Source organism: Coturnix japonica, chromosome 8, assembly GCF_001577835.2.
Source record: "Coturnix japonica isolate 7356 chromosome 8, Coturnix japonica 2.1, whole genome shotgun sequence".
NCBI classification, from domain to species: Eukaryota; Metazoa; Chordata; class Aves; order Galliformes; family Phasianidae; genus Coturnix; species Coturnix japonica.
The window spans coordinates 12,769,861-12,797,381 of record NC_029523.1 but is presented as its reverse complement, the minus strand read 5'-3'; the positions used below and the strand labels follow the sequence as shown (position 1 = coordinate 12,797,381).

At 48.0% G+C, this 27,521-nt stretch overlaps 1 protein-coding gene and 1 long non-coding RNA gene across 2 annotated transcripts in view; both read right to left on the bottom strand.

Moving 5' to 3' along the window:
• LOC107317348 overlaps positions 1-8,406 on the bottom strand; it is a 41,052-nt gene extending 32,646 nt beyond the window's left edge. Inside the window, exons 1-2 of the long non-coding RNA XR_004308241.1 lie at positions 8,265-8,406; positions 1,501-1,758 (exon numbers count right to left, since the gene is read on the bottom strand). This is a non-coding gene — a long non-coding RNA (uncharacterized LOC107317348). The remainder of the gene's footprint in view (positions 1-1,500; positions 1,759-8,264) is intronic.
• A 14,606-nt stretch (positions 8,407-23,012) lies between these two features.
• Positions 23,013-26,824, bottom strand: BARHL2 (BarH like homeobox 2). The gene is made up of 3 exons (XM_015869915.2): positions 26,201-26,824; positions 24,914-25,139; positions 23,013-24,616 (listed from the first exon to the last, which is right to left on the bottom strand). Exons 1-3 carry the CDS (start codon positions 26,769-26,771, stop codon positions 24,304-24,306), a joined length of 1,110 nt encoding a protein of 369 aa, XP_015725401.1. The 5' UTR covers positions 26,772-26,824; the 3' UTR covers positions 23,013-24,303.
• Positions 26,825-27,521: the final 697 nt, after the last annotated feature.

The window sequence follows — 27,521 nt, the reverse complement described above, 5'->3', positions numbered from 1 at the left end:
ACTGACCTTCTTTTATCATTATTTATGGGAAATTTCTCTGCTGTACTTTGGGCCCAAGCAACGAAGCATTCTTACCCCCCAGTTCTCACCTCCTTGAGTACTTGGTTCAATGGTAGCATGACTGAAACAAGATTTTTATGGGGACTTTAGGGTTTCTGTTTTATTTTCTCACTTGTAATAATCAAGTTAATTTTATACACATACATGTATGTTGCTAGCTATTTTCCAAGGAATTACATCTGCTATGCTCCAGTAGCATTAACTGCAGGTCCAAGTAAGCCCCCACATATTTCTAAGGATGAAGTGTCATATATTTCCCACAAAGTGCTGCTACTCTCATTTCTCAGAGAAGCATAACCCATGGCATTGTGTCACCTTACTTTATTAGCATTTATTTTTTATAATCTCTTATCTAAGCAAAATCTAATCCACTTAATCAGCATCACTGCATTTTGCTTTCATAGGAATTACATTAATGAAATTCTTACAATAAACTGGCACAGAGAAGCAGGGAGCCAGTGCAGCATCACATCACAAAAACAGTCCCACACTCTTCCCACTTTCAGTGTGTTTTACTTTGCTAGGTGTGTATTGACAAGATCCACGGGTTATACAATCCTAAGCCCACAGACACAGATGACAAAGTGACATCTGACACCAGGTACTCTGTCCCTGATCAACATACAACCAGGAACCAAGCCAGCCCTTTCAGCCCTGCCTCACCACAAACCACAGCTATAGACCAGCTGCCCACATTTAAATGATGGTGTGCAGCACCAGCACTCCCTCAGCACCTGCAGAGCCCTGGGCTCACTGGGAGGACATCATCATCAACATGGGTGTGTGTGTGAAAGCAGCTGCTTCCCAGATCATGCTCCCCAGAGACCCTTCTGCACTACATATATCTATATTTTAGACCCAGGTAGGCTTTGTCTCCAAAGTGAAGTAGAAAACAGCGACATGAAAGAAGGGCTGTTTTCATATCCACACAGGACAAGACACTTTCCTAAAGTGCTTTGGATTTATTTCCCCAGGCCAGCTCTGCAGCCTGTCAGCAACCCCCAGCCTGGCCCGCTCACAGTGGGCAGCCAGCCAGCAAGGCCCTGGGAGCCATTTCTCCTCTCTTACCAGCATTGCTTCTGACCCACCTGTGGACACCCTGCTCTTCACTGATCTGCTGATCTCTATTAAATATTTAGACATTTTTAAGAGCATCCCGTTTACCAGTTACAAAACTTGCAGAGTTCAAAAAACAGCCTGTTAACCGGGAAAAGGAAGAATAACAGGCATCCAGTGAGGATGCCTGAGCATTAAGGGCTTTAAAAAACAATATTGTAATATTTTTGCAGATGAGTACAATTTGTTCCTCTAGAAAAAAAAAAATATTAGCTAAAGACTCCTGGGCTTAATGTTAAATGTTTGTTTCTTGCTTTTTGGAAGGTCTTGAGACTACCATTTCTCATCTAGTTAGTAAAATGTAGGTGAAAGATGTACTCTTACCATATATAGCCAGTATTGCGGACAACAAAAAAGTTCAGCCACACAAAAACTCCATCTCAGGAAGTAACTGGGTTCCTCCAAGTTGCACTCGTACTAGGAGGCAGCCAGGTTGAACTTGTCTTCTCCCAACAGCAACGATGCATCTTGTCACTGAGATGGTGATTTAATCACCTTATGCCAGGGTGAAAGCTGATGCCATGATGTTGTTCACTTCACTTCCATTGCCTCTATTCTCATCTTCGAAAATTGGATCTGTTTCTACGTACATGCAAAGAAATGTTAGTTTACGTCTAGTGTAACACTGACAGCAATCATCTAACTTCCCAAAACAAAGTTACTTGGGCTTGAATTGTTGACTGCTATTTTGATTAAGCTCCTGTTTGACAGAATATATGATCAATATTATTCATTACACAAAATATTTACTAGGGGAAGGCAGATACAGTGTCTAGAAGTTGTATTTAATATTATCACTTCCAGGTGGCAGTCTACTATAATCCAAATCTCACTTTTTCATTAGAGAAACTGTAGAGAGTGTAAAACATAGAATAATAATCTAACCTCCCAAATTGATGTTTCTTTTCTTCTCGCTTACAATAGTATGGATCACCTGAAACACTGCCTACATAAATGTGTCATTTGTCACAAGCTAAAAACTGTCATCATTAAGTTGATTAATCAAATGCTGTTCTAAAAGATGGATTGAAACACAAAATACTCAGGCTAGTCTCATATAATGAAGAGATTAATTTGAGGAACAAGACAACCAATTTAGTATAACTGCATGCTCATTCTTTATTTAGAAAGCCATCAATTAGTACATTTTTCCTCAATATACTATTTTGTCTTTCTAACAATAAAAAGGTGATTTGCTCCAAAGTCAATTTGCTTTCTGTAAACAGGAAGGGTTAGTGAAGTGCCATCTCGCTGTTAGATTCTATAAACTGCAACCTTGACCAGAGAGCAAAAAAAGAAATTAATGATGGGATAGAGTTTTCAGCAGAATTGCTCCTCTCAGGTTATCACTAATTTCCCTTCTGTAATGTAATTATAATTCTGGTAGCAGCAGTGACAGTAAGGAAAGTCTCAGAAGTGTTTCATTCCTTCATTATCTTGGCGCTCACTCGCACTCTCTCTCCCCAGGATTAATATGGTCCATATGCAGACACAAGATTCCACCACAAACAAAGTTGCAAAGACACTTAATCAGCTTTTATTGTTTGGGAAACTGAAAGAAAAAGATGAAATGGTGTGCTGAGTTACCCCATCCTAGCAGGTAGTGAAAATTATGGGGCCAGCTGGCATTAAAAAGATATATAGTCCTGCTACCTTCCCTTGGCAAACTAGTGATATCTTAAATGTTATTAAAAAACACAGCACCCAGAAAAATCTCCTCATTTCAGCCACCAAATGATTTGGCAGTGCTGAGGTATGCTAACAGGTTGTTTGGCCATTCCAGAGACCAAGGCCATCACATGGGCTCACACCAAGGCTGCAGCGCAGCCTCAAGAGTGCAAATGCCACAGGAAGGAAGTGCACACCCTGCAAAATCAGGAAACCCAAGTGATTCACAGCAGCACGTATTCCCCATATTCCCCAGCAGTTCTTCTCCATGGCAGATCCTTCCCAGGGCACAGTGACCCCATGGGGCTGCGCCCAGCAGGAGCCCCCAGGCTGTCTGCAGAGATGGACACACAGACGTGTGGGTGCCTGCAGTCTCCCAGTTATGCTGAATTAGACTTTTTAAGATGTTAACTTATGAAAAATACACTAGAGGAAAATGAAGCAGTGTGGATGTTACCCCCTACTAATGAGGCACTAATGTATAATTATTATAATGCACACACTTCTCTCCACAGAGGAATATTTATAAACACTGGAACAGCCTAGTTTGTGTTAGTCATACTTACAAATTGTTTTTCTCCTGCAGTTCATGTTTTTTTTTTTCTTATTGTAGTGATATTTAATGCATTTCATAAGACTATATGCAGTCATTTAAAACCCCGAAGCAGCCTGAGCCTTGACTACTTGCTGCTTTAAATGAGAACATAAAGAGAAACCACTAACTGAACTCAAGGCACAGCTGTTATTAAACTCCTCCATCACCCCAGGTGTGGTTTCCAAGAGCATATGCTTTAGGAGGAACAGCAGTGGAGCTGCCAGTAGAAGATCTGGTACAACTGTGATTGGAAGATGGATAGGTGTCCAAAATTACATTTCAGGATGAGGAAGTTGCCTCACCACACCTGTTTTCTCACCATCCCAAAATCTGCTGATGGCCCAGGCACCTCCTGGCACAAGCAAGAGCACAACATCCCAGCAAGGGAGTGCCCAACCACACAGCTAATTACAAATAAATCATCATGAATATGAAAATGTTGCTGAAAGATCCCAGCAGAGGATCCAAGTGCCTCCTAGAGCCAGCAGAGTGGAGATAGCTGGGCAGAGGAGTCAGCCATGCATGCCAATTAAAGCCGAACAGCAATAAATTATGGCATGCTGAAGGAGAGAGATGTGTTCCCCTTACAGCACAGACATCCTTCGTACCTTAAAAATCATAATGAAGTTTACCGTACTAAAAATCAGACTCATTAAACCAGGTTTAGCTTATGGATCACACCAAATAACATTACTTGGGAAAATGTAACAAGGGGAGTGAAATTAGGGATATAAAAAGCCCTTGTGGAAACATAAAACATTATATATTTTTCTGCTACCTAAATGTGCTGTACTTCAGGAAACATTCTCCATCACCTTGACAGCACGCTTCCTTTCTGTATACTGAAGTTTATTTGCCTGAATTATTAATGTTGCTTTTGTTTGTAGCTATATCTTAATTTTCTTCTTTTCATTCACCTGTCATGATTGTTTTGATTCACATCCCAGGATGATGCGCAAAGTATTTCCTTTGGAAATACTGTAGTGTCACCAATATTTTTGCTCTGTTAACAGATTATTCTGTCTTCACAGTAAAAACCAAATCATTTCTTTTCTTTTTTTTTTCATGAAAACTGTCAATCACCAAGATTAAGCTTTAAATGTATTGAGCGGATAAAAGATAGAATTTAAACTACATATCATATGTCAGCAGAGAGCACCCAGTGCCCTGCAAATAGAGAAAACAAGAAAGTCTCTCCTTCTAAATAAAAAACATGCCCACAGCAGCAATGCAGGTATCCTCAAACAATTAGCAATAGCCGTGACAATTATTTTGCAAATTCTTTGGAGTAACACAGCTGTGCCAGTGGGATTTTTTAATTTTTTTTTTTTTATTTTATTTTTTGCAGAATAAAGCAAAAATAAACCGAGATTTTTCTTCTGCATTCAGCCTTATTTGTCAGCTCTTGTATTTAGGCTGTGATTCTGGAAAGCATAAAGATTCATCTATGTGTGAGCGTTGTTGTTTTATACAGTAACAGATGACAGAAATGAAGGTGAAGGATTGTAAGCATTAAATGCCAAATGAACGACCACAAATCCTACAGTACAGAGTACCAAGAAGTTACCTGGAATTCTTTTCCCCTTCCATCTCCCCCTTTTTTTCTTTTTTTAATATAGCATCCTCCCAACTTCCCTACAAATATCAGGAAGATTCTCCAGAAAATACAAGATTGAGAGACCTTATGTACAAACACCAGCCCATTTCAAACAGGCTCATTGCTCATTGGAGAGAAAAAAAAAAAAAAAAAAAAAAAAGAAACTATTTTTTTATTTGCCTTTGATTTCTTTCAGAAGGATAAAATGAAAGGGACAGTGATACATATTTTAAGCCCTGTGAATTCACAATGGGGCTTTAGAATAAAGAGGTAAAAACCTTTGAACTAAACAAAGGTCCATCACGGTGCACTCCTTTTTCACAAGAACCTTAAAAAGGAAATTTTGCCAGACAGAAGGCCCAGCTGGCTTTTGCCACTACACCTCTCCGACACAACACAACAGCATCATTCCCAGCCCCTATCAATCTACTGTATGCCATGTCATTGACTCCTCTTGGACCTGATCTCTTATCTCATAGAGCTGTTTTTTAGTTGAATGCCCTGTGAAAGTATCCACTCATGAGCTTACATGTGAGTGTCTCTTTGTACTAACCAAAGCCTGCAGTCTAGCAGGCTGCATTAACTTGATTAAAGTGGTACCACAGACAGTTACTTAGGCTCTTACTTTGCTCTTAGATTAAAGACAAGAAAGCTTCCTCTCAAGGTTTTTGTTGTTTTTTTTTTTTTTTGCAAAACTGCAACTTTCAAAAGGGTCAGCAGAAGACAAAGGCTCTTATAACAGAAGGAAAGAGGCTTTTATAACAAATGATTTCTAATTGCTCCTTTGTTCCAAAAAGACAGCAGTTATACCAGCTGAAACATAACAAGCCATCATTTCTTGATGGAGAGCTTGTATGAACGGCTGCAGAGAAACAGCTTTCACTAAGTTCCTGTAATTTCAAAAACATTATTTCCTTGAAAATAACACCTTATTTAATCCACTTAAATCCAGAAGAGAATCCCATATGACTGGCTGCACATAATAGTCTATATTCACTGGTGGACTACAGCTCTGCCTGCAAATTCTTCTCATCACATCTCCAAGGAGAAGGGTAGGGAAAGTTCTTGGGTATGGTTTACTTCTGTGTAAGATATTCCATAGCCTTTACCAAATAAATCTTAACAAGGAAACCACTGGTAAGGATTTCCAGATGGCACATTGCCTGTGATTGGCAGTGAAAAGGGCAAAAAATGCTCACCAGAGGGGCTGTGCCTTGCTATAAAACTTCTGGAAGGTTCCATGTTGAAGACCAGTGACCAGATCAGTGTGGTTGTTCCTTTCACTAGATGCTTTGGTCTCTAGAGCATCCTTTTGTTCTACAGATAGGGCATTATGCTGGGGGTTGAGACACATATAAAAGGAGAGCACTAGTAAAGCATGTTTGCTTTGGCATGTAAGATTCGGGGTTACATTGCATGTTGATATGACATTGCCCATGAAAACTAGGATTTTGGTTCATGGTCTAAGGAGATGCACATTCAGTTCCCATGTGTTCTGAGTTACAGCATCAGCAGGGAGATTTTAAGAAGTGCCTAAGGACAAAAAAAGTGTTCTGAAGTGCCTTGAACACCCCAAGTACCTGTTGCTCAAGGATATTTTTGTTTTACAACCATGATGCAGACAAAGCCTACAAGAGGGGACCACTGGATGAGGCCCCTCTGTTACCCCCTTCTCCCAAACTTGGTTGGCTCCATGCTTGGCAAGGTCTGTGGCACACTTGCCTTTGTTCTCCAGTGCCCAAAGGTTCTGTAAAGCAAGGGTTACTCTTCATCAAAAGAAAGGAATGGTTGTTATCTCACCATCATTCTTCCTCCTAGTAGAGCCTCTGGCATTGCTAACCTCTGTATGGCCAACAGACTACGCTCCCCCCACTTCCTTTAGAGATGAACAAGGTGACTCGCTGTCACCTGCATGGCTTCTCTGTAAAGTGCTGTGGACACTTTGCTACAATAGGAATAATAATTGCTAATAGAATAGAACATTAGCTATGAGGCAATGAAAAGGCTAACGGCATTTCTTTGGAGAGAAAAAAAAATAAAGGAAAAAGCAAACAAAACTATTTTCCCCTTGGAAAAAAAAAAAAAAAAAAAAAAAGAACATTGATTACTCTTAAAGGGACCCTTCTCAACTTCCCTTTGAGGACTCCCATTGATCTCAGATCTGTTTTCCCTTGCAGGCAAAGAAAAGATAAGTATTCTCTTGACATTCCCCTTTCTTCAGCAGACTGGGCTAACAGGGAGATTTTTATTTCAAATATCCATGTAGCTATAATGTACTCTGGACTCAGCTAATATCCCTCTGCACAAATGTAGTGGCACTTTGAGCACGGGCCTTTATATCTACCAAAATATGAGCAAAAATAATGATGGCAAAGTTCTCTTGGCTATGTACAGGTCTTCCACATGCAACTGAGCTACACATACACTGAGCACAGGAATGAAATTGACTCGGGAAATTAATGGAAATGATGCCTACATCTTTGGGTTCTCTTAGGTCAAGGGTAACAAGTACAACAGCAAGGGTCCAAATTGCCAATGAAACACGGGCACAGACCACAATATTCATAAATTCAGAGACACATTTGACAGAAGATAACCTCAGAAACATGATATACAGACATAAACATTTTGTTATAGAACTCCTTAAAAACAGTTTCTGGTAAATAAAAAAATAAAAAAAAAAAAAGGATTTTCACTACAAACAAAACAGCATGTTTTAGTCAGCCTTTCATTAGTTCAGCAACACCCGATTTCATCAAATAGGGGCTATAACCTCCAGCATTCCTTCAATAAAGGAGTCCCCCAGAAGCAGAAGGATTCTCCAACTGCAATTAAATAAATACACAGCAGTGATAACTAACTGATGATAGACATCTCTGTCAGAAAAGAAAGTGTGTGAGAGCTTCACTCCTTCACATAAGGAAAGTGAGAAGAATTGAACCTGTTCTGCAGCAAGTGGAGTTAGGTTTAGACCTACCTGCATGCTGCCTTCCTTGTTCCACTCTTGTTATGTGCCTACTCCACAATTAAGTGAAAATCTTACATTGATTCTTATGGAGACTTTTTTTAAATGCACATATTGATGAAAATGGGCTCTTAATTTAAAACCTGTGCTTGGGGCAGTGCTAACAGACTGCTGTTAGCCCTGGACTGAGACAGGAAGGCAGGAGATGGCTTTTCTGAGCACATAAGGGAGATGCCAGAGAGTCATTAAATAGAAATACTCACAGAGTAAAAGCATGAAGAAATTCCAGTATTTCCCAGCCTTCTCTAGGTAGTAGGAGCCATCCACAGAAGAGCTATGTGGTTGTTGCAGTTGTACCCCATACCCACTGTAGGTATCTCAATCCTTCAGCTGCCAAAAAAAAAACCCACAGGCTTGATTCAGAGGTATTTGAGAGTGACTGTTGATCAAGACCATTTACTCTTCTTTAATTGCTAACAGCTCCCACCTGGCTCACTCCAGGCCTGGGTGAAACACCACCTGGCTAAACCTTAACATTTAACCCTTGCAGCCTTATTTCTGGTCTTCAGCTCAAGCTCAGAGTCATTCTGTGACAGTACCCAGAATAGTCCAGACCCAGCTCTCCATGTCTCCTTCCCAGACATGCCAAAGTCTCCCACTCTACACTGCCCACTGGAGACTAGAGGTACAACCAGCATTCAGATTCGGCCTGGTGCCTGGGAGGAAACCCTCCCTGGATCTCTCCAATAGTGATTTGGGGCTGTGGGGCAAGTTCTTAAGAGGGTCATCCCATGAGGAGACTGCATCAGAACCAAAGCAATTTGGGCTAGAAAGTACTGCTAGAGGTTGCCTGGCCCAATCCCACCCGGCCCAGGATCAGGCAACCCAGAAGTCCCCCTAGGTGTTTCACAAGAGGAAATATGTGTATGCATAGTTATAATTTCAATAGCTGCAGAATTCACATATTTATTTTGGATTTCTCACCTTCCTGTATAAATTTGCTTCAAATGCAGCAGAGCTGGTATGCAGCATTTTATGAATTGGGTGCCCAGTTTTTGTTTAAGTCTGAGAGCAAAGTGATGATACACACATATGTGTAATGTAGCACAAAGGCATGTTTACTGAACCATATGACCACGATGTGCCAGTTAAGAAGGAAAAAAAAAAAAAAAAAAGCAACAAATCTGTTTCATCCCTAGCCACACATTAGAAACCATAACTAGCTGCTATTTAGATCACGACCAGAGCAGCACTTCTGAGTAAATACAGATTTGCGTTACAGTCTCCTTGTTTGCCTCCACAGTGGAGGATTGCTGGTGATTAAAACCTGAGTGTGTGTGTGCTGGTTGTGCACCGCATGTGATGGGGTGTGCGTGTGAGCATGCTCAGTGCAAGCTGCACATGCTGTTTCCTAGCTGTTCTTTTAAAGGGCTTTAAATCATAGTTGCTGAGAAGGAAGCGCTGAGAGGGAAGATGTTCCTCAGTGCTCTCCTGTAAATATGTTACTTTAAAAAGAAAATTTTAAAAAAAAGAAAAAAGAAAAAAAAAAAGAAAAAAAAAAAAAAGAAAAGCCTTTCCATGCTACCAGTGAAATGGCTACAAATGGGCTGCCATTAACTTTTGTTACCGGAGTAGGTGCCTGCAAAGGGCCAGGTGGTGTTTATGCAGATGAATGAGCATGTTACAATGTGTTCTTCCTTTTGGATAAAACATTAGCGTATCAGATGTGACAAATCAGATGTTCATCTTCCGCACTTCTGCATTATTTTACATTGAGAATTAGATAATGTGCTGGCTTAGCTTTTTACTTAGGCTTTTTTTTTTTTTTTTTATCCTTTCTTCTTCCAGAGAATAATTTTATACATAAACTTCTCCCCACACTCTGCATAATCATAGTCTCACCGTATGTCTAACCAGAGAGGTATTATGGTAATTGTGTATTTCCAGGTAGTGGATTTGCATTAGATGGAAGCATACATTGTTTAACACGATGCATAATTATGGTGAAACAGAAATAATGGCCCTACATGTTCAATTCTTTTTTATTTATTTTTTTTTTAAATTCCATTTTCCTGCCGGAGTAGCAGATATTACTGTATCTCCAGCAGCAGCTGAAAGATAAATATTAGAATGTTGTACAACTGGAGCTATGCAAATAATTGAATCCTCACTTCAGTGGCTAAACTGGGAATATAACCTTTCATTTTGACATGACAAGGGGGGAAAAAGGAAAGGTATCTGTTTTTCACAGCAAAGGGAAATAAACAGGATTTCATGCTTATGGCTTTTAATCGTATTTGCCTGTATTTGGTGTCAGACCGCCAATTTTAAATTTTAAAAACCAGAATTTTTAATAAAAAATAATAATAATGAATCCCAAACCTCTTTTATTGTTTCATTTAATCTGTTTTCTTTAGCTGAAACCATCTGAAGAATTCAGTTTCAATCAGGAAGTGGCATTTTTGATGAGAAAATTTTGTGCCTGCAATATTTCACCTCGCCAACTCAAATGCCTGGTATTAATTTCAGCTGCCCTTGAGAAGTGGGTAACAACTGTCCACCCATTTTTCTTTTTCTTTTTTTTTTTTTTGTTGTTGTTGTTGCTGCTGTTATCTCTTTACATTGGCAAATTGAGGCAGTTTCCACTTACAAGAGGTTAAATTTATTCAGCAAATGACATATTCATGGCCCATATGCCACGTATACTTTGCCATCTAGGAATTCATGTCTGCACAGTTTCTCAGGTTGACCCAAAGCCCTTTGCAACCTAATTTCTTTCTTCCACCAGGAGCCAGCCTAATAGGACAACTGTGGATCCACACTTCCTTGCATTGGAGAAGAAGCCCAACAGCACTGGAGCTACAGCCCAAGCACCTCTGAGGTGCAGGGCTGAACCCATCTCACTAGAACTCAGTCACTGGGATTATTTTGCCTTTATTTTTGTAGAACCAATATGCTGGTGGTTGGCTGTATTCAAAACATAAATCATAAGTCCAAGGCAAAGTTCTCAGGGGCTCACAGGCCCCATGGTTGCACAAAGGTTTTGTTGCCTGTGGGTGGTGCGCACTGATGGGATGCCATGGAGAGGATCACACAGCAGGGCCAACCTCATGGGCTCCTCCTGGGGAGCAGGGCAGCCTTCCTCAGTGGGGTCTGAGAGAGCCTTTTCTTGCCCAGGGTCCAGATTAACCATGGTGTGAGCAAACCACAGAATTTGAAAAACTCTATCAGAACAAGGTATTTCTTTTTTCACTATTAAATAGATGCATTTATTGCTCTCTGAGCATCACTTCACTTGAGTGACATCAACAGAATATACAACTGCTCCAGTTAAATGCACAGCTCATTTCTGTCTACATCTTGTAGGCAACATGTTCAAATGTATTCAAAATCAAGGCTGCAAGAGAATTTTTCATCATCAAAGACAGCAGCTTTAGTTCCTGTAATTGTGTTGTTTTGTCCAAGACTGAAAGGATAAAACAATGCTGCTCTGGGACAGCAACCACAGTACCTGTGTGGTCTCACTGTCGTATGTCATGCAGATGTCTCTGTGTAAGTGCTATGCAAGGCCCCACAAGGATATATCCTAAACTTACCTTCTGGTTGCAGAAGAGTAGCAGCACGCCTGAGGTGAGCATACAGTCCCATTGCCCTACAGATCATGGACTATTGGCTGGTCCCTGTTTTTTTCTTTCCAGACTTGGGAGCTGATGTCATCCATTCTGTGCCTCTCTCCAGTTTGAAAGTGACCTACTGAGGGTTTATTTCAGCAACTTGATGAAATTAGAAAAACAAGCAAAACAAAACTAAAACCCTCCAAATGTAACTGCTGCTAACATGGCAGCTTCCAAGATAAAATATTTCCATGAACTAAAGCTTCTTGGAATCATACCATTGGTACCATCTATGGGTCCTTTTCCTTAGCAGCTAAGAGTTTCCTTCCAGGTGAGAGTGTCACTTGAGGTCTCCAGGCCACCCCAGTCCTCCCAATTGATGGGGCATGTACTGAGCCACACAGGGCTGCAAGTTGTGGCAGTGCCCCTGGCCATGATGCCTGGCCTCTGAGAGACTCTACACGTGCATGGAAAAGCTCTCAGGGCAGATTTCTTCCTTATGTCTGATTTTCACAGCCTCAGGACTCTGAAGAAGGAGAGCTGTCCCTGCTCAGCTTCCAAGGAGATTAGTTGGGAAAGGCCAGGAGATCTACCTCTTGGATGGATGTTGCTTCCACAGGTTGGCCTGTCCAGCTGCACATACAGACACTGCCTTCATTCTCCCAGGATTCATAGAAGAGGGCTTTGCAGGTTGGGAAAACCTCTGCTTCTTGTTCTAACCCAGCACCCACACCCAGCTCAAATAAACCCAGTGGTCACACAGGAAATTCTTTCCTGGAGAAGATCCTTCTTCCAAAGGTTTCAGTACTCCATCACTAAAATTCCCATTGAGGAGGGAAGCAATCAGTACCAATGATCATCTGTACAAACATTTCTCAAAACACTCCCCAGGACAAGCATGTTCTCACCCCATACCACTCAAAAAACATTTCTTTTTTTTTTTTTCCCAGCAAAACACCATCTAACCAACACAGTTTTTATTTACTGTTTGAGGAATCTTATCTCAAAAGATAATTAGATCAACAGAAAGCATATTTACTCTTTACATGGAGTTGCCACAGTATGGGTAAGAATCTTTCTCTATTTCATGCAACCCAAGCCATGGCAGAGGTACTGCTTTTTCAATTTAACTAAGGAAAATGTTAGCAGGGAAAATACAGCTAATGAAATGCTCATCATTTTGTCTTCTCGTACATCATCCTGTTTGTTCTGTTTTTTAAAGAAAAGAAACCAAACAATAAGAGTCATCAATCCCCTTCCAAGGCTTACTCAGACTTGGTTTAACACCGCAGGTCTCAGCATGTATAACTATGATTTCTGCTAACTGGTCTCAGCCTACCATTTTCACACCTTTTTTGTACTAAATGCTTACAACTGGTCACTCTACTAGAAGCTGTCACCATGACACCTTTATTTAGAATCTTAACAACACAAAAGGCATTAGAAATGAATCTCAAAATAATCTTATTTTATTGTTTGCACTGCAATAAATTCCTGCAAATGCATCCCATTATCATTTTATACAATTAAACACATAATGCCTAACTGTTAAGGTATCAGCCCAGCTGGGTACAGATGCAGTACACTGCCAGTCTGAGCAAATCTCGGCTGTCTTTTAATAATTATCCGAATAAAAGAAAAATAATGAAGTGCTGTAGATTGCTCATCCAAACTGGTAAAAAGCTGTTTGCAAAGGATAACTACAAGGGGAGTGAGACACCGGGCTTTGCTAATAAATAATTCTCAGAAATATCAGCTCTCAATTTACTACTTGTACACAATGGGCCAGTTGAAACTTGCACGGTGATCCAATTTGCCGCAGCTCTTGTTTTGAGTCTTTGTGAAGCTGCCGCATGAGCACAGTGGGGGCTGCTTGCACGTATCCCTGGAGTCAATCAGTGGGCCTTTGTTTCCCGCTGGTCAAAAATATCAGGTGGCTTTGAGAGTCTAATTATCAATGAAAAATTAAATTCAGTGCAGGAACATAGCCAGGAGTTGCCCCCTGCCTTCTGCCCTCATTCATGTGGTGTGAGTATCAGGATATTTGTTATAGTTCAAAATGTATTCAAGCCAAACCAGGAGCTTCAGGGGTGGGAAAGACATAAACCCCAACGTGAAAACAGGAATCAAGACCCTCACTGGTCATTCAGCAAATTTGGCCTTCTGCTATGGGAAACACAGTCCTAATTGCACCAAACGCTGTACTGGGAGTGGCACCCAGCCGGATAGTTCTTCATTAGGAGTTGCAGTGCCAGGTCTGTGCCTACATTATCCATGACTTGTAAGTTTAACCATCCATCACAACAGGCCCCATTCTAGTAGCTTTGGGCCAGGCAGAAATGGAGACACTTGCCAGGGCATGAGGACAAATACCCTCAGAAGAAGCATCAACTGGAGAAACTGACAGCTTGGGCCAGCTGCTCGCCAACACACCTTGCCTGAGAGACACTCCATTAGCATTGTGGATTACAACAACCAGAAAAAAGCTGATACAAAGCAATCCCTAGCTGCAACATCTGGAGATACTATCACTCTCTACAACTACCTGAAAGGCCTCTTCTCCCAGGTAAGAGCAATAGCATGAGAAGGAATAGCTTTAAGTTGCTCCAGGGGAGGTTCAGGTTGGATGTTAGAAAAAAATTCTTCTCAAAAAGAGTGCTAATGCACTGGAACAGGCTGCGAGGGGAGTGGTCAAGTCACCATTCCTGGAGGTGTCCAAGTAACATGGAGTTTAGCAGGCAATACTGGTGGTAGGTGGATGGGTGGACTTTCAGTACAGTCAGCTCCCACTCTGAGTGAGCATGCACAGGAGCAGCTGATATTTTCAGGCCATGTGTGTGGGCTGTGCAAGAAGCTGTCCCAGAGTGCTGTCACCAATGCACCACCACACACCTAGAACCATAGAATATAGAATAACCTGAGTAAGAAGAGACCCACAGAGATCATTGAGTTCAACTCCTGGCTCCACATGGGACCTTATGCCTGAAAGCATTATCCAAAGGCTTCCTGAACTCTAGCAGCTTGGTGCCATGCCCACCACCCTCTGGTGCAGAACCTTTCCCTCACCCCCACCTGCCCTCCCCTGACACAGCTCCATGCCATTCCCTCAGACCCTGTGGCTGTCAGAGAGCAGAGCTCAGCACTGCCCCTCCACTCCCTGTGAGGAGCTGCAGCCACCACGAGGCTTCCCCTCAGCCTGCTCTGCTCCCCTGTTCCAGCGCAAGGAACAGAAACACCCTGCTAGTGACCACAGCCATTCCTCCACCTGAGAGGAGGAAGTACATGAGCACATATGCTAAGCAAGAGCCAGTGAGCTGCTCTCAGTGCAGGTTTGTGATGTTCCCTCCATTTTCTGAGTGAGACACATGGATGCTCAGAGCCCTTTGGAGCTTCGCAGGCAGCTATGGGCTGCACAGCAGAGAGGAGCAGCAAGCAGGAGCATTTGCGGCACCAGCTTCAGCTCTTGCTCCTGTCATGGTGGGGTCAGCCCCAAGTTGGCTGGTTCCACCCTCAGCTATCCTTAACAGCAGGCACAAAACCATTGGAAAAATGTTTTAAACAAATGCATATTCAGATTTTTGTCCTTTCCGACTCAACAACGGGAACACCTCAAGATAGTTCTAAACGCTATTTAAGGTTGCATCATACATTTTATAACATAAATTATTAAATGACTTAATGGACAATGCATTAGAAGGAAAACAGGCAAATTACAGAATAATTTAACTGTTGCAAAGAAACAGAGCAACTTGCAGGACGTAAAACACTCTATTTTGACACAGAATGCCTGAAGCTAAAGCAATTAAGGCTGCAAAATATTGCCGGCTGACATGATGTGTATGTAAATTTGTCATTCATTGGCAAGGGTTTGTAACAATCACAAGCAATGCACACAATAAAACAACCATGTGGTATGAAATGCTTTCTCCATAGAGTGCTCTGAAAATGGTGGTTATGTATCACTTAAGTGTATCGTTATTATATGTATAGTAGTTGGTTGTGACAAAAGATGCCTCCTCAATACCACTTGCTCAAAGATAGCCCTTCCGAACCCTGTTTAGCATTATATGTGTGCCGGATCATGAAGAATTATTTTTTTCTAATTCCTTCTAAGAGCACCATGAGATTTTCACCAATGACTCCAGTCCTGGTGATTAAGCCCCTCTGGGATGGTTCATAAAAGCTCCCAGACTCACTGCACTTTGCTGGGAAATCTAGCAAAGAGAGAAGCCAGAAAAATACCAATATTTATGCCACAGAGTCTGCTACTCTGCATTAAACTGAGACCAATAATAGAGGTGCTTTGAGCTCTGACCAAAACCAAGAAGATCTGGCTATCAATCCCAGCATCGAGTGCCTGCTGCCCAGCTGGAGGGCAAGGACAGGAGCGTGGACATTTTTGTTCTTCGAGGGGATTTTGCAGGGAAGTCATATTGAGCTGCTTCCACTCTTCAGACACAATTTAGGAAGTGGCTTTCCCTTAGGAAGAGAACAAGTTTGTGTTTTGAATTCCTGCTCTCAGACACATTTCAGAAAAATTATTCAAAAGAAAACAACAAGTTTTCATAGGAGCAAAACATATTTCCTTGGGACAAGACTTGACCACCACATCCACCATCTCTAAACATCCGATTCATAGTGTACTAGGAAAACAGCAGACTCCCCAAAGTCTCACATCTCAAGGGTGGTGAGAGCAAAGTTCTCACCCCCCATCCCACTACACACATTCACCTCCCTTGTGTGAGCCCCCATGGCCATCACACCCTAAAGCTGGCACAGAAAGTGGCTCACCAGTCTGCCCCTAGCTCACCCACTAAGGACAGTGATGGTGCAGAAAGGACCAAGCGTGACTATAAAAAAATCTACAGTGCACCCACGCATTTGGTGGAGATTTGACCACTTCTGGGGCAGTGGGCAGCTGTCACTTGAAAACTCAACATTTCTGATTGCCACAGCAGCACCAGTGCAGCTCCTGGCAAAGGGTTCTGCAGCCGTACCTTGATCCCATGTCTGTTTTTCATTTGACGTCCACACTCATTTTTTTTCACGTCCCTCTCTCATAAGTTGGTGCCAAAGGGTAGGAGAAAAGGGTGTGAGAAGAGGGTGAATTTTAAACCGTCTCTCCATATAAATAGAACAGGTTATGCATGCCTCTCTGAAGTACGGTATTAATCCCAATTGTGCCATAAAATATATATGACTCACTTGAGCCTTGTTCTCTGGTGAATTATGAACTATTATATCACTCGTGGGATAAGTATTATGTCTCTTAAGAGACTATCACCTTTCCTCTATTTTATAACATAAAACTTCATTGAAACCTGCCGTGCCTGATCGAAGAGACTTCTCATGATCCACATTAAACCTTCTCCTTCTGCAGCTCCCTTCGTTTAGCTGATGTTCATGTCAGGGTGAGTTCTTTCAGATGTAGAATAAGCATAAATTAGTATGTAAGAGAAGTAGTCGTTTAGCAGAATTTTTTCTTTAATAAATCTGGTGATATTTATATTTCATCACAGAGCAGGAAGATTTTTTTACACATTTAAAGATTTATTCCTCTAGTAAGTATCCAATTAATAGGGCTTTAGCATGCAGACAGGATTTGTATTTATGCTGAAGAAAATGTGTTCTCATTATACTTTTATTCTCATGTTAGATTTATTGTGGTTTCCATTATAATTTATTTTAGTTGCTCCTTTTTCTAATTCTTTATATTTACATGTCTCTTCCAACAAAAATAATAATACATAAATAATACCTGACAACGCTTTGCAGATTTTCTCTATTTGTATGCTTTAATTTTCCGAGCATCCTGGAATGGAAATGCTGTGAACAACAAAGGCAATCTCTATGTGATCTCTTTTACATGAAAAATTACCATTTTCATTTCCTCTTCACTCTGCCAAGTTCTTTCCAAGTTCCAGCCTGCAGTGCATTAATGTAGGCAAGAAACAGCACCAAAGCCAAACATTCCACCACTTTCTAATAGGAGTACTCACTGAGCGCACCTACATCTTCAGACCCACTGCAAGAGTGATGGCACAGGACAGCTGCCTTCCTGCTGTGTTGCAGCACATTGCTCTTTCCTCTTCACTGTCACATGTATTTTTCCATAGGCCTTTTGGCTCTCTGGCAGTTGTTCTGTGATAGCGCAGCACCATTGCTGCTGCTGTTACACTCACTGCTATTGAGGAAGGTGCTCACAAATGGAAGCTTTGCTGTCCCTCACCCAGCCCACAGGTTTCTGCACCAGGAGAGGGGCCCAAACTGTCAGCAAGAGTGACCCCTCCAGTGACCATCTGACACCCAAAATAAGAGAAGACCTGTACAAGCAAGTGCCACCACTCACAGCTCATGCTGAGGGCCATGCAGCTCCTTCCCAGGTCCATGCAGCATGAGACAGCTCCCTGGTGCAACCCATCCCTGTCTCCAGAAGCAGCCCCAGGCCCAACCCTGAAGTCCCAGGCCCAGAGAAGCCAGCCCAGCCACCCCACATCTGTCAGTGAGAGAGCTGAATCAGGCCATGCACAGCTGCATAAGATGCTGCTTTCATTTTTCAGTGTACCCTCTGCTGGGAAAAAAAAAAAAAAATGACTTTGTGTTAGATATCACATCTAATTATTCCTGTTGGGCTGGCCCAGAGAAATGTCAACAGTGCATTGTAAGTGCTAATTGGGGTGTCCATGCTCCACAGTAGATTTGGGATACAACACCCAAGCCTGGAGAGGTTAAGCATGTTTTAGAATACTGTACTGTAATGAGCTTAGTCTCCATGGAAGAGGCACAGCACTGCGTGTTGCACTGCACTGCTCTACTCCGGCTGCAAGAGGCTGCAGGGGGCTGCGCTGTTTTAATACAGGGATGGTGACAGTACCTGAACTCAGTACCCAGCCAGTTTACTGGTGGCAAGTCCCCCCACAGTCTGCATCCTCAGATTTCTTTTCCCAAATTGCCAGGACACCACTTGAATCAAACCCATGCACATCTCAGAGACCTTTAGCTCTCCCAGAGGAGAAAAGAGGACCCTGTGACAGGATGTTAATATATGGCATCCCTTCCATAACTCTGTACTCAGCACTGAGGCATGAACACCAGAAGGAAGGCTGGCAGACTGCTGTAAGGTCAAAGATTGGTCTCAGACATGTTCCCTGCTCCACACAATACTGCCTTCATTAAGCCCTAACACAGACCAGTTAGGCAGTTATTCCCCAGCTTTCTTGTTCTTCCCAACTTCTGATGAGAAGGTAACAATTCCAACCCCAACAGCAAACACAGGGCACAGCCTCACTGACAGCTCCAAGGAGGGGCTGCACCTGCCGTGGGGAAAGGGCCCAGGGGAGGCCCTGGGGCAGAGACCTCATCCAAGAGCTCCCAGTCTGTGCGCTGCTGGGAGGAAGGCACTGAGGCGCTGCACCTCTGCTGCATGAGTCAAGCAGGGAGATGAAGTTCTCTGTGAGAGGAAGGCAGCTCGCTAAGCCCAGGTGCAGGGACAGCATTTGTCAGACCATCCTCAGCAGTGGCTGGGTTCAGTCAGCTGGGGAATTCTCTTTTTTAGGACAGCACCCAGAGGGAGCAGCTCCATTTCCTTTTCCTCACTGCATATTCATAGAGACTAGTGCAGCTGTACAATGGAATCATAAATTCTGCTAATAGCTGTTCTGCCCCAGCCACGTGTGACACTGCTGACAAGATGTCTGCAAAGGTACCTGCACAGCACTGCACAGAAGAGCAGGCACAGATATTTCTCTCCATCCTCCTGGAATAAAAGCACCATGTGGGCTGCTCCTCTTGGTGCACAATGAAGAACAAGGTGTTAAGCTGGAGTGGAGCTCGCTGCATTTTCTGTGGGGTCATAGCAGTGTGCTCCAACTTACCACATTCTGGCAGCAGGGTCTAGAAGAGGGATACATGTTGAACAGCTCAACATCTATGTAGAAAGTGTGTGCCTGTAGCCTGGATGGAGAGAGCTGTCTGATAGTTTACATAGAGCATGTACATGCCGCACTGCCACAGACCAACAGTCGCTTCTTGCATACTGCAATCACCTTCCTCTCTGTCCAGGTCCTGTGTTGTATTTTTGTTTGCGTTCTGATACAGCAGAAAATCAGGGAGGGGAAAAGGGAAGGAAGGGAGCAAAAAGCTAAATAAATATTTAATGTCTCAGCACCTGTCATAGAGTTTCCGCTCACAACCACTATTGATTTCCTGGTAGTTCTCCTCCCCTACCCAACTTCATTAAAGAGTAAAAGTAAAGTAGTAAGTCATTTCACACTCTGTCTGACCATTATACAATAATAGCAAGATTTCATGCAAGGGTACAACATTATGCCCATCTGCAATCACAGTCTCTTTGCAAAAATCTCAATTCACACTTCACATGCAGCTAACCTTGTTACCATTCCCTTCCTAAATCCATCAGTCTTGCAGCTGCACGTCTTCACAGCCCAACATCTTAAAATTCATCACTTTGACACCCTCACATCCCTACAGGTCAAGCTAAAGGATCCAACCAAGAATAATTAAGGGGTACCCCAGATGTTTGGTTACTTCTACCAACCTTTCCTGGAATGGGTGTATGTTTCCCTTTGTATGTCAGTGATCCATGTAAGGTCCTTGTTTTAAGGGACAAGACCTCAAACAAATCTCAGACTTCTCCCCACACCATCTTTTTTTTTTTTTTTTTTTTTTTTTTTTTTTTTTTTTTTTTTTAAAGTATGGATCTTTGTAGCTGAAATTTGAACAAGAAGCGTGATAATGAGTAGGTTGAGGGAAGGAAAGGTGTTATCTCATTAAGGTAATTACTAAGACAGCCCCACCGCTACCACGGTTTGAAAATGTGGCAATTAAAGCGCTCTACATGGGCTCTCGGAGACGGGGGAACGCGGTGGCCTCGGACAAGTGCCGGGAGGGGCAGAATGTGGGTGAGGGAGTGGAGCGGGGCCGTAGCCCGAGGGTTAGGGGCTGTGCGGGGCTCCGTGGCTGGGCTAAGGGGGCTGCACGGCGAGCCCAGCCTCAGCGGCTCGGGTCGCCTCTCCCGGGTTCCCTACAAATTCGCTCATTTTGAGGAATGGCGTTTGTGCGCTTCCATTAATAGAAACGGCTCGTGGAAAATAGGGCATATGAATATGGAAACGGGGTTTTGATGTGATGGGCGCCCTGCCGGCCCTTGCGCTCCGCCTGGGAATGCGCCCGCTCCGGCTGCCCGACGGCCCAGCACGGCCTCGGGAAAGAGCGAAGTTCGGCGGCACATCCGGGGAACGGGTCAGAGCGGAGCGACGCTCTGAGGGCCGCCAGTGCCATCCACCTACCCTGTGCCGTTCCCGGGGGTGTCGGGCACCATCGACTGCCCCCCTCCAGGCCCCCTCGGGGGCATTTCGATGCCTTCCCCGCAGCGGAGCCTGCGGCTGCTCCCGCGGGGAGGGGGTTTGTGTTATGCTCCCATACTGGTAAATGGGACTCCGCGTTCCAGCGACCGCCGGAAAGGGGCTCACTCGGGGTCTCCGACGGGAGAGGGGGCTCTGCAGAGGGGCGAAATGAATGGGGAAAGCCGCGTAATTCCAGCTTGCATCGGGTATTCGCCGTTTGGCCCCGTTACCCGTGCGCAGGGGCCGTTTCTGACATTTCCATGGGCTCTGCCCCTTCCCCGGGTGAACCCGGCTTGGCTGCACCCACCCTAGACAGCTGCAGCTGGATGTAAGGCGACTCACGGTGCGCCGCCGCATGGGAGCGTCGCCCGAGTTTTTGAGGAAGATAAACTCTGCAAAGGTAGAAAACAGCAAATGTTAAAACCCTCCCGTACACGAACCGGAGCTGCGGACAGCGCCGGGCTCTGGCGGAGGGAGCGCGGATCGCTCACTCTGCGGGTAGCGCCGGGAGAGCGGCTCCGGTCCGACCCAGAGGAGCAACGTAACAGGGGAGGCACCTCACTGCGGCATCGCACCGCTCGGCCCGACCGCGTCCCCACCGACTCACCTCCCGCTCTGGCAACGGCAGAGCTGAGCTCCGCAGGCACGAATTACCCCGACCCCGTTGCCGCAGGAACAAACCAACGGGACACGGAGCATGGCCAAGGAGTCCCGCGTCCCACCGCGCCGGTGTCATTCCGGAGAGACGCGGGCAAGAGCGGAGAGGCGGCGTTCCGCTTTCATTCCCCGCCGGTTGCAACGGGGTAAACGTGGGGGCGGCCTGGACGGAGCCCCAGGGCAGCCCCGGCCTCGGGACGAGTCTCGACCTCTTCCATCTTCATCTCTGCCTCCTGTATGTTCGCACGTCCTGCTGCCAGGAGCCGGGGAACGAAGCACGAGGTTCTCTCCCACGAGCCGGGCCGGGCCGCGCCGTTCCAAGCCCCGGAGCTGTCCGCGGTGCTGAGGACGGGCGCAAGGTGCCGCGGTAGCACCGCGCTGCCGTCCCGGTCCCCAGCGGAGCGGCGAGTGCCGGGGGAGCAGCAGCCGCCTCCAGGAAACCCGCTGCCTGCCGGGTCCCCTCGGGCCACACCGCTCTTCCCCAGCGTCCCGTTTCGTTTCCAAGCTCAGCGGACCCACATCGAGGGCTCTTCTTTCCCACTGGTTCAGCGCTGAGAGCCCCTCTGTCCGGCGGCGGACGGCTTGGTTCGTTCGCATCCGCAGCCGGCCAGAGGGATGGCTCCGGCCTCGAAGGCGTTCGCGTTCCGCCTTCCAGCCCCGCTTCCCAAAACGCCGAAATGGGAGATAAAAGGGAGCGACTGGGGCCTCGGCCCTGCTCCGTACCCTCCAGACGGGGCTGGGAGAACACCGCAGGGAGACCCCCACCTGTTCCCCACCCCTCCCCCACCGGGAGCCCCTCGGCCGCCACCCGGGACACATTGGCTCAGCTATTTACCACGGACTTTCTTCCCTTATTCTCACTACTTTCTAGCGAGTTCGCGCCGCCAAAACCGAACCCCATCGAGAAGAATAACGAAGCCGGGACCGCTCTTCCATTAGGGTCGCCTCCCTCTGGAAGAAAGAGGCCCTGGATGCGTTGTTCGGAGGAGGCAGAGGGCCCTGACCGAGCCCCGTGTCCTGCCCCGGCCCCGTTCCCCCGCTTCCACCGGGGCTGATTCGGGGCTGCGGGGAAGTGCCGACGGCGGCCGCCCGGCGCGGAGCGGAGCGGGGGGGCGTTCCCGGGCCGCTCCCCTTTGTTAGATGAAGGCAGGGGTCAATATGGTTTAACGCGAAGTTATTAGCAGAGAGATCGGCAAGCCGCTCGCTAATTAGCAAAGCCCAAATAAACGTGCCCGGAGGCTTCTCCGTCTCTTTTTTTCGTTTTTTGTTGTTTTTTTGATTTTTTTTTCCCCCCTCCCTCCCATTCCTGTCTCTCTTCGAGAAAAAGAGAAGAGGTTGGGGGCTGGGGGAAGAAGAAAGAAGCTAAGCCAAAACCTCAGAGGAGAAGATAGCATTGGGCTTTATGAATGTTTTATGGGTAATTGCTGTATAACTTTCTAATTTCGCGGGGGGTGCCGACCTCCGAAGGCTACGGCCGGGGTCGCCCCGGGACCCGGCGGAGGGCAGCGACCCCGACCCGAGCCCCTCTCCTCCCACCTCCAATCCCCACGGGGCCGGGCAGCACCGGGCCGGGCAGCTCCTGCCGTGGGGCGGCGACGGCTCTGGGGGGCTCCGTGCCGAGTCCCCTCGGTACTCACCCCCGCGCGGTGTTCGCTGCCCGGCCCGGCCCGGCCCCGCGGTCCCGGCCCAGGCGCTTCAGATAATGGTGAGGGCCCGCACCTGCAGCGCGGAGACTTTTAGGGTTTTATGTTGATTTTCTTTTTCCCTCAAAATACACAGAAAAAAAAAAAAAAATCGCCGGTTATGAAACAACGAAAACATCAATAATAGGAATTCTAAAAAAGAGTGGCGCTTGCGTTTCCAGCTCAGAACTCCTTCCTTGCATTCTCGGTACGGGGAAAATTAGCTGCCTCGAGTTTCCATGTTTGTTAAAAAAAGATAAAGTTTATTTCTTTTTTTTTCCCCCTATTTTTTTTTCCCTGTAATTTTTCAGTCACCAAAATAAAAAATAAAAATAAAAATAAAAAAAAAATCTATCTTTTGTCATCTAAGCATTTATTTTACTGAATCCAAAAAGACATGAAAAGGGACGGGGAGAACCACGTTCGTTCGTTTTAAACTAACGTAGAGAAGTGATTTTTTTTTCTTTTCTTTTTTTTTTTCCTTTTTTTTTTTTTTTTTTTCTCTGGACGACATATAATAAATATGATATAGCACTCAGCACTCGGTCTGTACAACTGGCCGCACTGGGGAGCATGCCGCTTTCCGATAAGAAAAAAATGAAAAAGAAAAAAAAAAAAAGAAAGAAAAAAAAAAGAAAAAAAAAAGGTCATGAGAAAAATCAGTGCAAAGATCTCCGTTCGCCGGCGCTTTCTCCGACGGGTGGGGGCGGCTCCTCGGCCCTCCGCACGGCTACGGCCGCTCCCTCCGCCCGCTGCCCGCTCTCCGAGTCCCGGCTGCAGGGGCTCTGCCCCCCGCGTGCGCTCGTTCCACTTACGGGCTGCGCTTCGCGGCCGCGCGGTTCGAGAGTCCCCCCGCTCTGAGCGCTCTCCGCTCCGCCGGCGGCTGCCCGGAGCCCCCGGGCTTCCCCTCGCTGCCTTCTCCGCGGTGCTGGGGCTCGGTCGGGGACGGGGAGGGGAAGGGCTGGTGGGGAGCGCGGTGCCGTCTCACCGCGGGTGCGGGGTGCCCGGCATGGGGCTGCCCAGCGGGTTGAGAGCCGGCTGCCCGCCGGGCCCCAGCCCGTGGATGAGCACCCGCGGCACCAACGGCCTCTGGAGCTGAGGGTGCGGTGCGGGGGGAGTCCGGTACATGCTGCTGTACATGGCCGCGGCCGCCGCGGCCGCCGTGGTGCTGTCCATGCTGCCCAGCAGGCTGGGGTGGTAGAAATAGGGCGAGGGGAACATCCTCTGCAGGGCCGAGTAGTTGCCGGCTTCGGCCAGCAGCTCCAGTCCTACCGCCGTCTGCCGCTTCCACTTGGTCCTGGGGGGGGGAACAAAGGGGAGGCTGCGGGCAGGGGTCGCGGGGGGCACGGCCGGGCCCTTCCCTCCCCCGAACCTCTCACGGTCCCGCACGCGGACACACGCACACGCACGGCGGACAAATTAATAAACATGGCGGCCCGGCACGGTGACATTAATGTTTTCCGACAGAATTAGGGTGGCCGCAACCGTATGTAATGAGACAGAAAATTACGGCAGTGGAGACAACCGAAAGGAGCACCCCCCCACACCCCCCTTCCAGCGCCCGGCCCGCGGCCGCCCCGTCGGGGCCGCTTACCTGCGGTTCTGGTACCACGTCTTCACCTGCGTGTCGGTGAGATTGAGCGCGGCGGCCAGGTCCATGCGGTCCTGCACGCTCAGGTACTTCTGACGCTCGAAGCTGCGCTCCAGCTGGTTCAGCTGGTGGTCCGAGAAGGCGGTGCGCGCTTTGCGCGGCTTCTTGGCCCGCACCGGAGGGCTGTCCCGGCTGCTCGAAATCTCCCGGTCGCCCTCCTCCTTTGTGCCTGCAGCGAACCGAGGCGCGGTGAGGGGCGGAGGGACCCGGCACCGGCCCCAGCCCCGCGCCCGGTCCGGCCCGGGCTCCCCGGGAACGTGCTCTGTGTGCCACCCGCGAGGCTTTCGTTGTTCTCTCGCCCTCTCCCCCGCCCGCCACGCCGGGACATCGATCCCTCAGCCCGAACGCTGTCCGGGGTCTCAGCGCTCCTTGATCCTCCCCGCAGGACGAACCATAATCTCCCTAATTGCCCCACTGGGGAGCGCGGGGCGCGCAGACGGTCGGGCCGGGCCGTGCTGCTGCTCGGGGCGCTCTGCGCTAGCGCGGAAACAGCCAAACGGGAGGCACACGCTGCTCCTGAGCCCCGCAAAACACGGCAGCGGGGCTAAAGCAGAACAACGTGGCCCGGCCCTAGCGGTTCGCAGCGCGCTCCGTGCCCGGGCACAGCCCCTCCGTACTCCTTCCCCGCGCACATCGCCGCGCTCAAGCGCAGACCGGGGCTTCCCCGGGAGCGCCAAATCCGCCCTCAAAAACTTAAATAAAATAACATAAGGAGCAGGTGAACGGACTTTCTGTCCCGAAGCGCAGGGGAACAATTGGCGCTGCGAGGAAAGCACAAAGCCCCGGACTCCCTCCTGCCCATTGCTCCGTTTGCTCGGTCGTTTAATTAAAAGTTGTTTCGTTTATTTGGTCCAGATCGGGGGACAGTGCTTCGTCGTTCCGGTTTATTTGTTATTTTTCCTTCCTTTCATTTATATCGAAAGAACCAAAGCCGTTCTACGCGCCGTTCCTCGAAAGCCGGGCACTGGTTTGTGCTCATCTGCGTTACAAATACACGCATTTCGGCTCCAAACGCGACCCCACCGCTAGGCCTATCTGCATTTATAACTAACAAGTTTATCTACACATAAAAATAAATAAAAATACGTTCGAAGAAAAAGGAGAACGGGCCCTCGGAGAACAGCACCGGGCTCTTTCCGATCGCGGCGGATGGCACCGAGCAGCGCAGCGCACAGCCCCGCCGCGTTCCGCCGCGCACAGCCCCGCACTCACCGCACGGCCAGCACTCACCGTGGCATTTGATGTCGCCCTGCGGGTCCTCGCGCTTGTCGAGCTTGGCCTTGTCCTCCTGCTCCAGCTTCGGCCGGAAGCTCTCCGGGGCCGCGCCGCCCTCCTGCTTAGGGGTGTGATGGGGAGAGGGGACGCTGGTGCTGTAAGGCGCGCACGCCGCCAGCGGTTTGCCGTCGCCCAAAATGTCCTTAATTAAAAACGAGGAGGTGGCAGTCCGGGGGCCGGCGCCGGCCGAGCCCAGCTGGGGCGGCTGCGGCTGCGGGGGCGACGGCTGCAGGCCGGGCGGCGGCGGATGCGGGCCGAGGTGCAGGCGGTGCGGAGGCGGAGGGAGGCTTTCGGCGGCGGCCAGGCGCGGCTCGGAGTGCTCCATGCTCACCGACACCGGCGACGACGGAGCCGTCCCCACGGTGTCGATCTCGGAGCAGGGGGACGGCGTGGCCTGGCTCCGGAAATCCGCGGGCCGACCGTCGCCGTGCGGCCGAAAGTCTCCGTTCATGACGCCGGGGCTGCCGGAGCCGCCGCCCGCCAGGATCGTGTCTATCCCGAAGCTGGAGCCGCTCGGCCCCTCCATGGCGGCCCGCTAGCGGCGCGCCCGCATCCCGGGGGGGCCCCGCGTCGGGGGGGGGTGGGTTGCGGGGGGGGCACGCTCCCCCGAGCTCCGCGCACCTGCGGCTCCGGCGGCGGACGAGGGGCACTTAGCGCGGGGCCCCCGCCGTGCGCCGCATCGCCGCCGGGCCTGGCAGGGCCGGGCCGAACCGCCGAAGTTTGCGGGAAGTTGCTCGGCGGGAGAGACGCGGGCGCGGCGGAGCGGGGCGGACTCCGGCCACTGCGGCGCGCCCGCCCGTGCCGGCCGGCTCCTCTCGGCGGCGGCGACTCCCCCCGTGACGTCACGGCCGCCGCCGCCGCGACCCCCGCGGGTTATTATAAACCCGGGCTTTTTCCGCCGCCGCCGCCCGCCCCCATTGGCGGCCCGCGGAGCGGGGGCTGACGCCGAGCGGGAGGCAGCCAATGAGCAGCGGCGGCGCCCGCCGTCGGTCCCGGCCCCGCCGCCCCCCCCTCCGCCCCGCGTTCGGCCCCGGCGTCGCAGCGCCGCCCCGTCGGGGTCCGGGCACCGGCGGGACGGGGGAGGAGAGAGGGAGGAAGGAAGGGGAGAGGTGCGCGGAGGGAATAGCGGAGGGTGAGGGGAGCGGCCCCGCCGGGATTCGGAGGCCGGGGAGTGCGGGAGTGCTACGGGTGCCGTCGGGGCTGCGCCGAAGGCAGGAGCTGGCCGAGCCCCGGGGAGCAGCGTTAACCCGCGTTGGCGACGGCGGGACGCTCCCTG

Excerpts from the sequence above, each read along its gene's own strand:
- BARHL2 (XM_015869915.2), bottom strand. The coding sequence starts at position 26,771 with ATGGAGGGGCCGAGCGGCTCCAGCTTCGGGATAGACACGATCCTGGCG. Across the intron at positions 25,140-26,200 it reads GGGCGACATCAAATGCCACG|GCACAAAGGAGGAGGGCGAC; the intron begins GTGAGTGCTGGC and ends GGTTCGCTGCAG. Across the intron at positions 24,617-24,913 it reads ACGTGGTACCAGAACCGCAG|GACCAAGTGGAAGCGGCAGA; the intron begins GTAAGCGGCCCC and ends TCCCCCCCCCAG.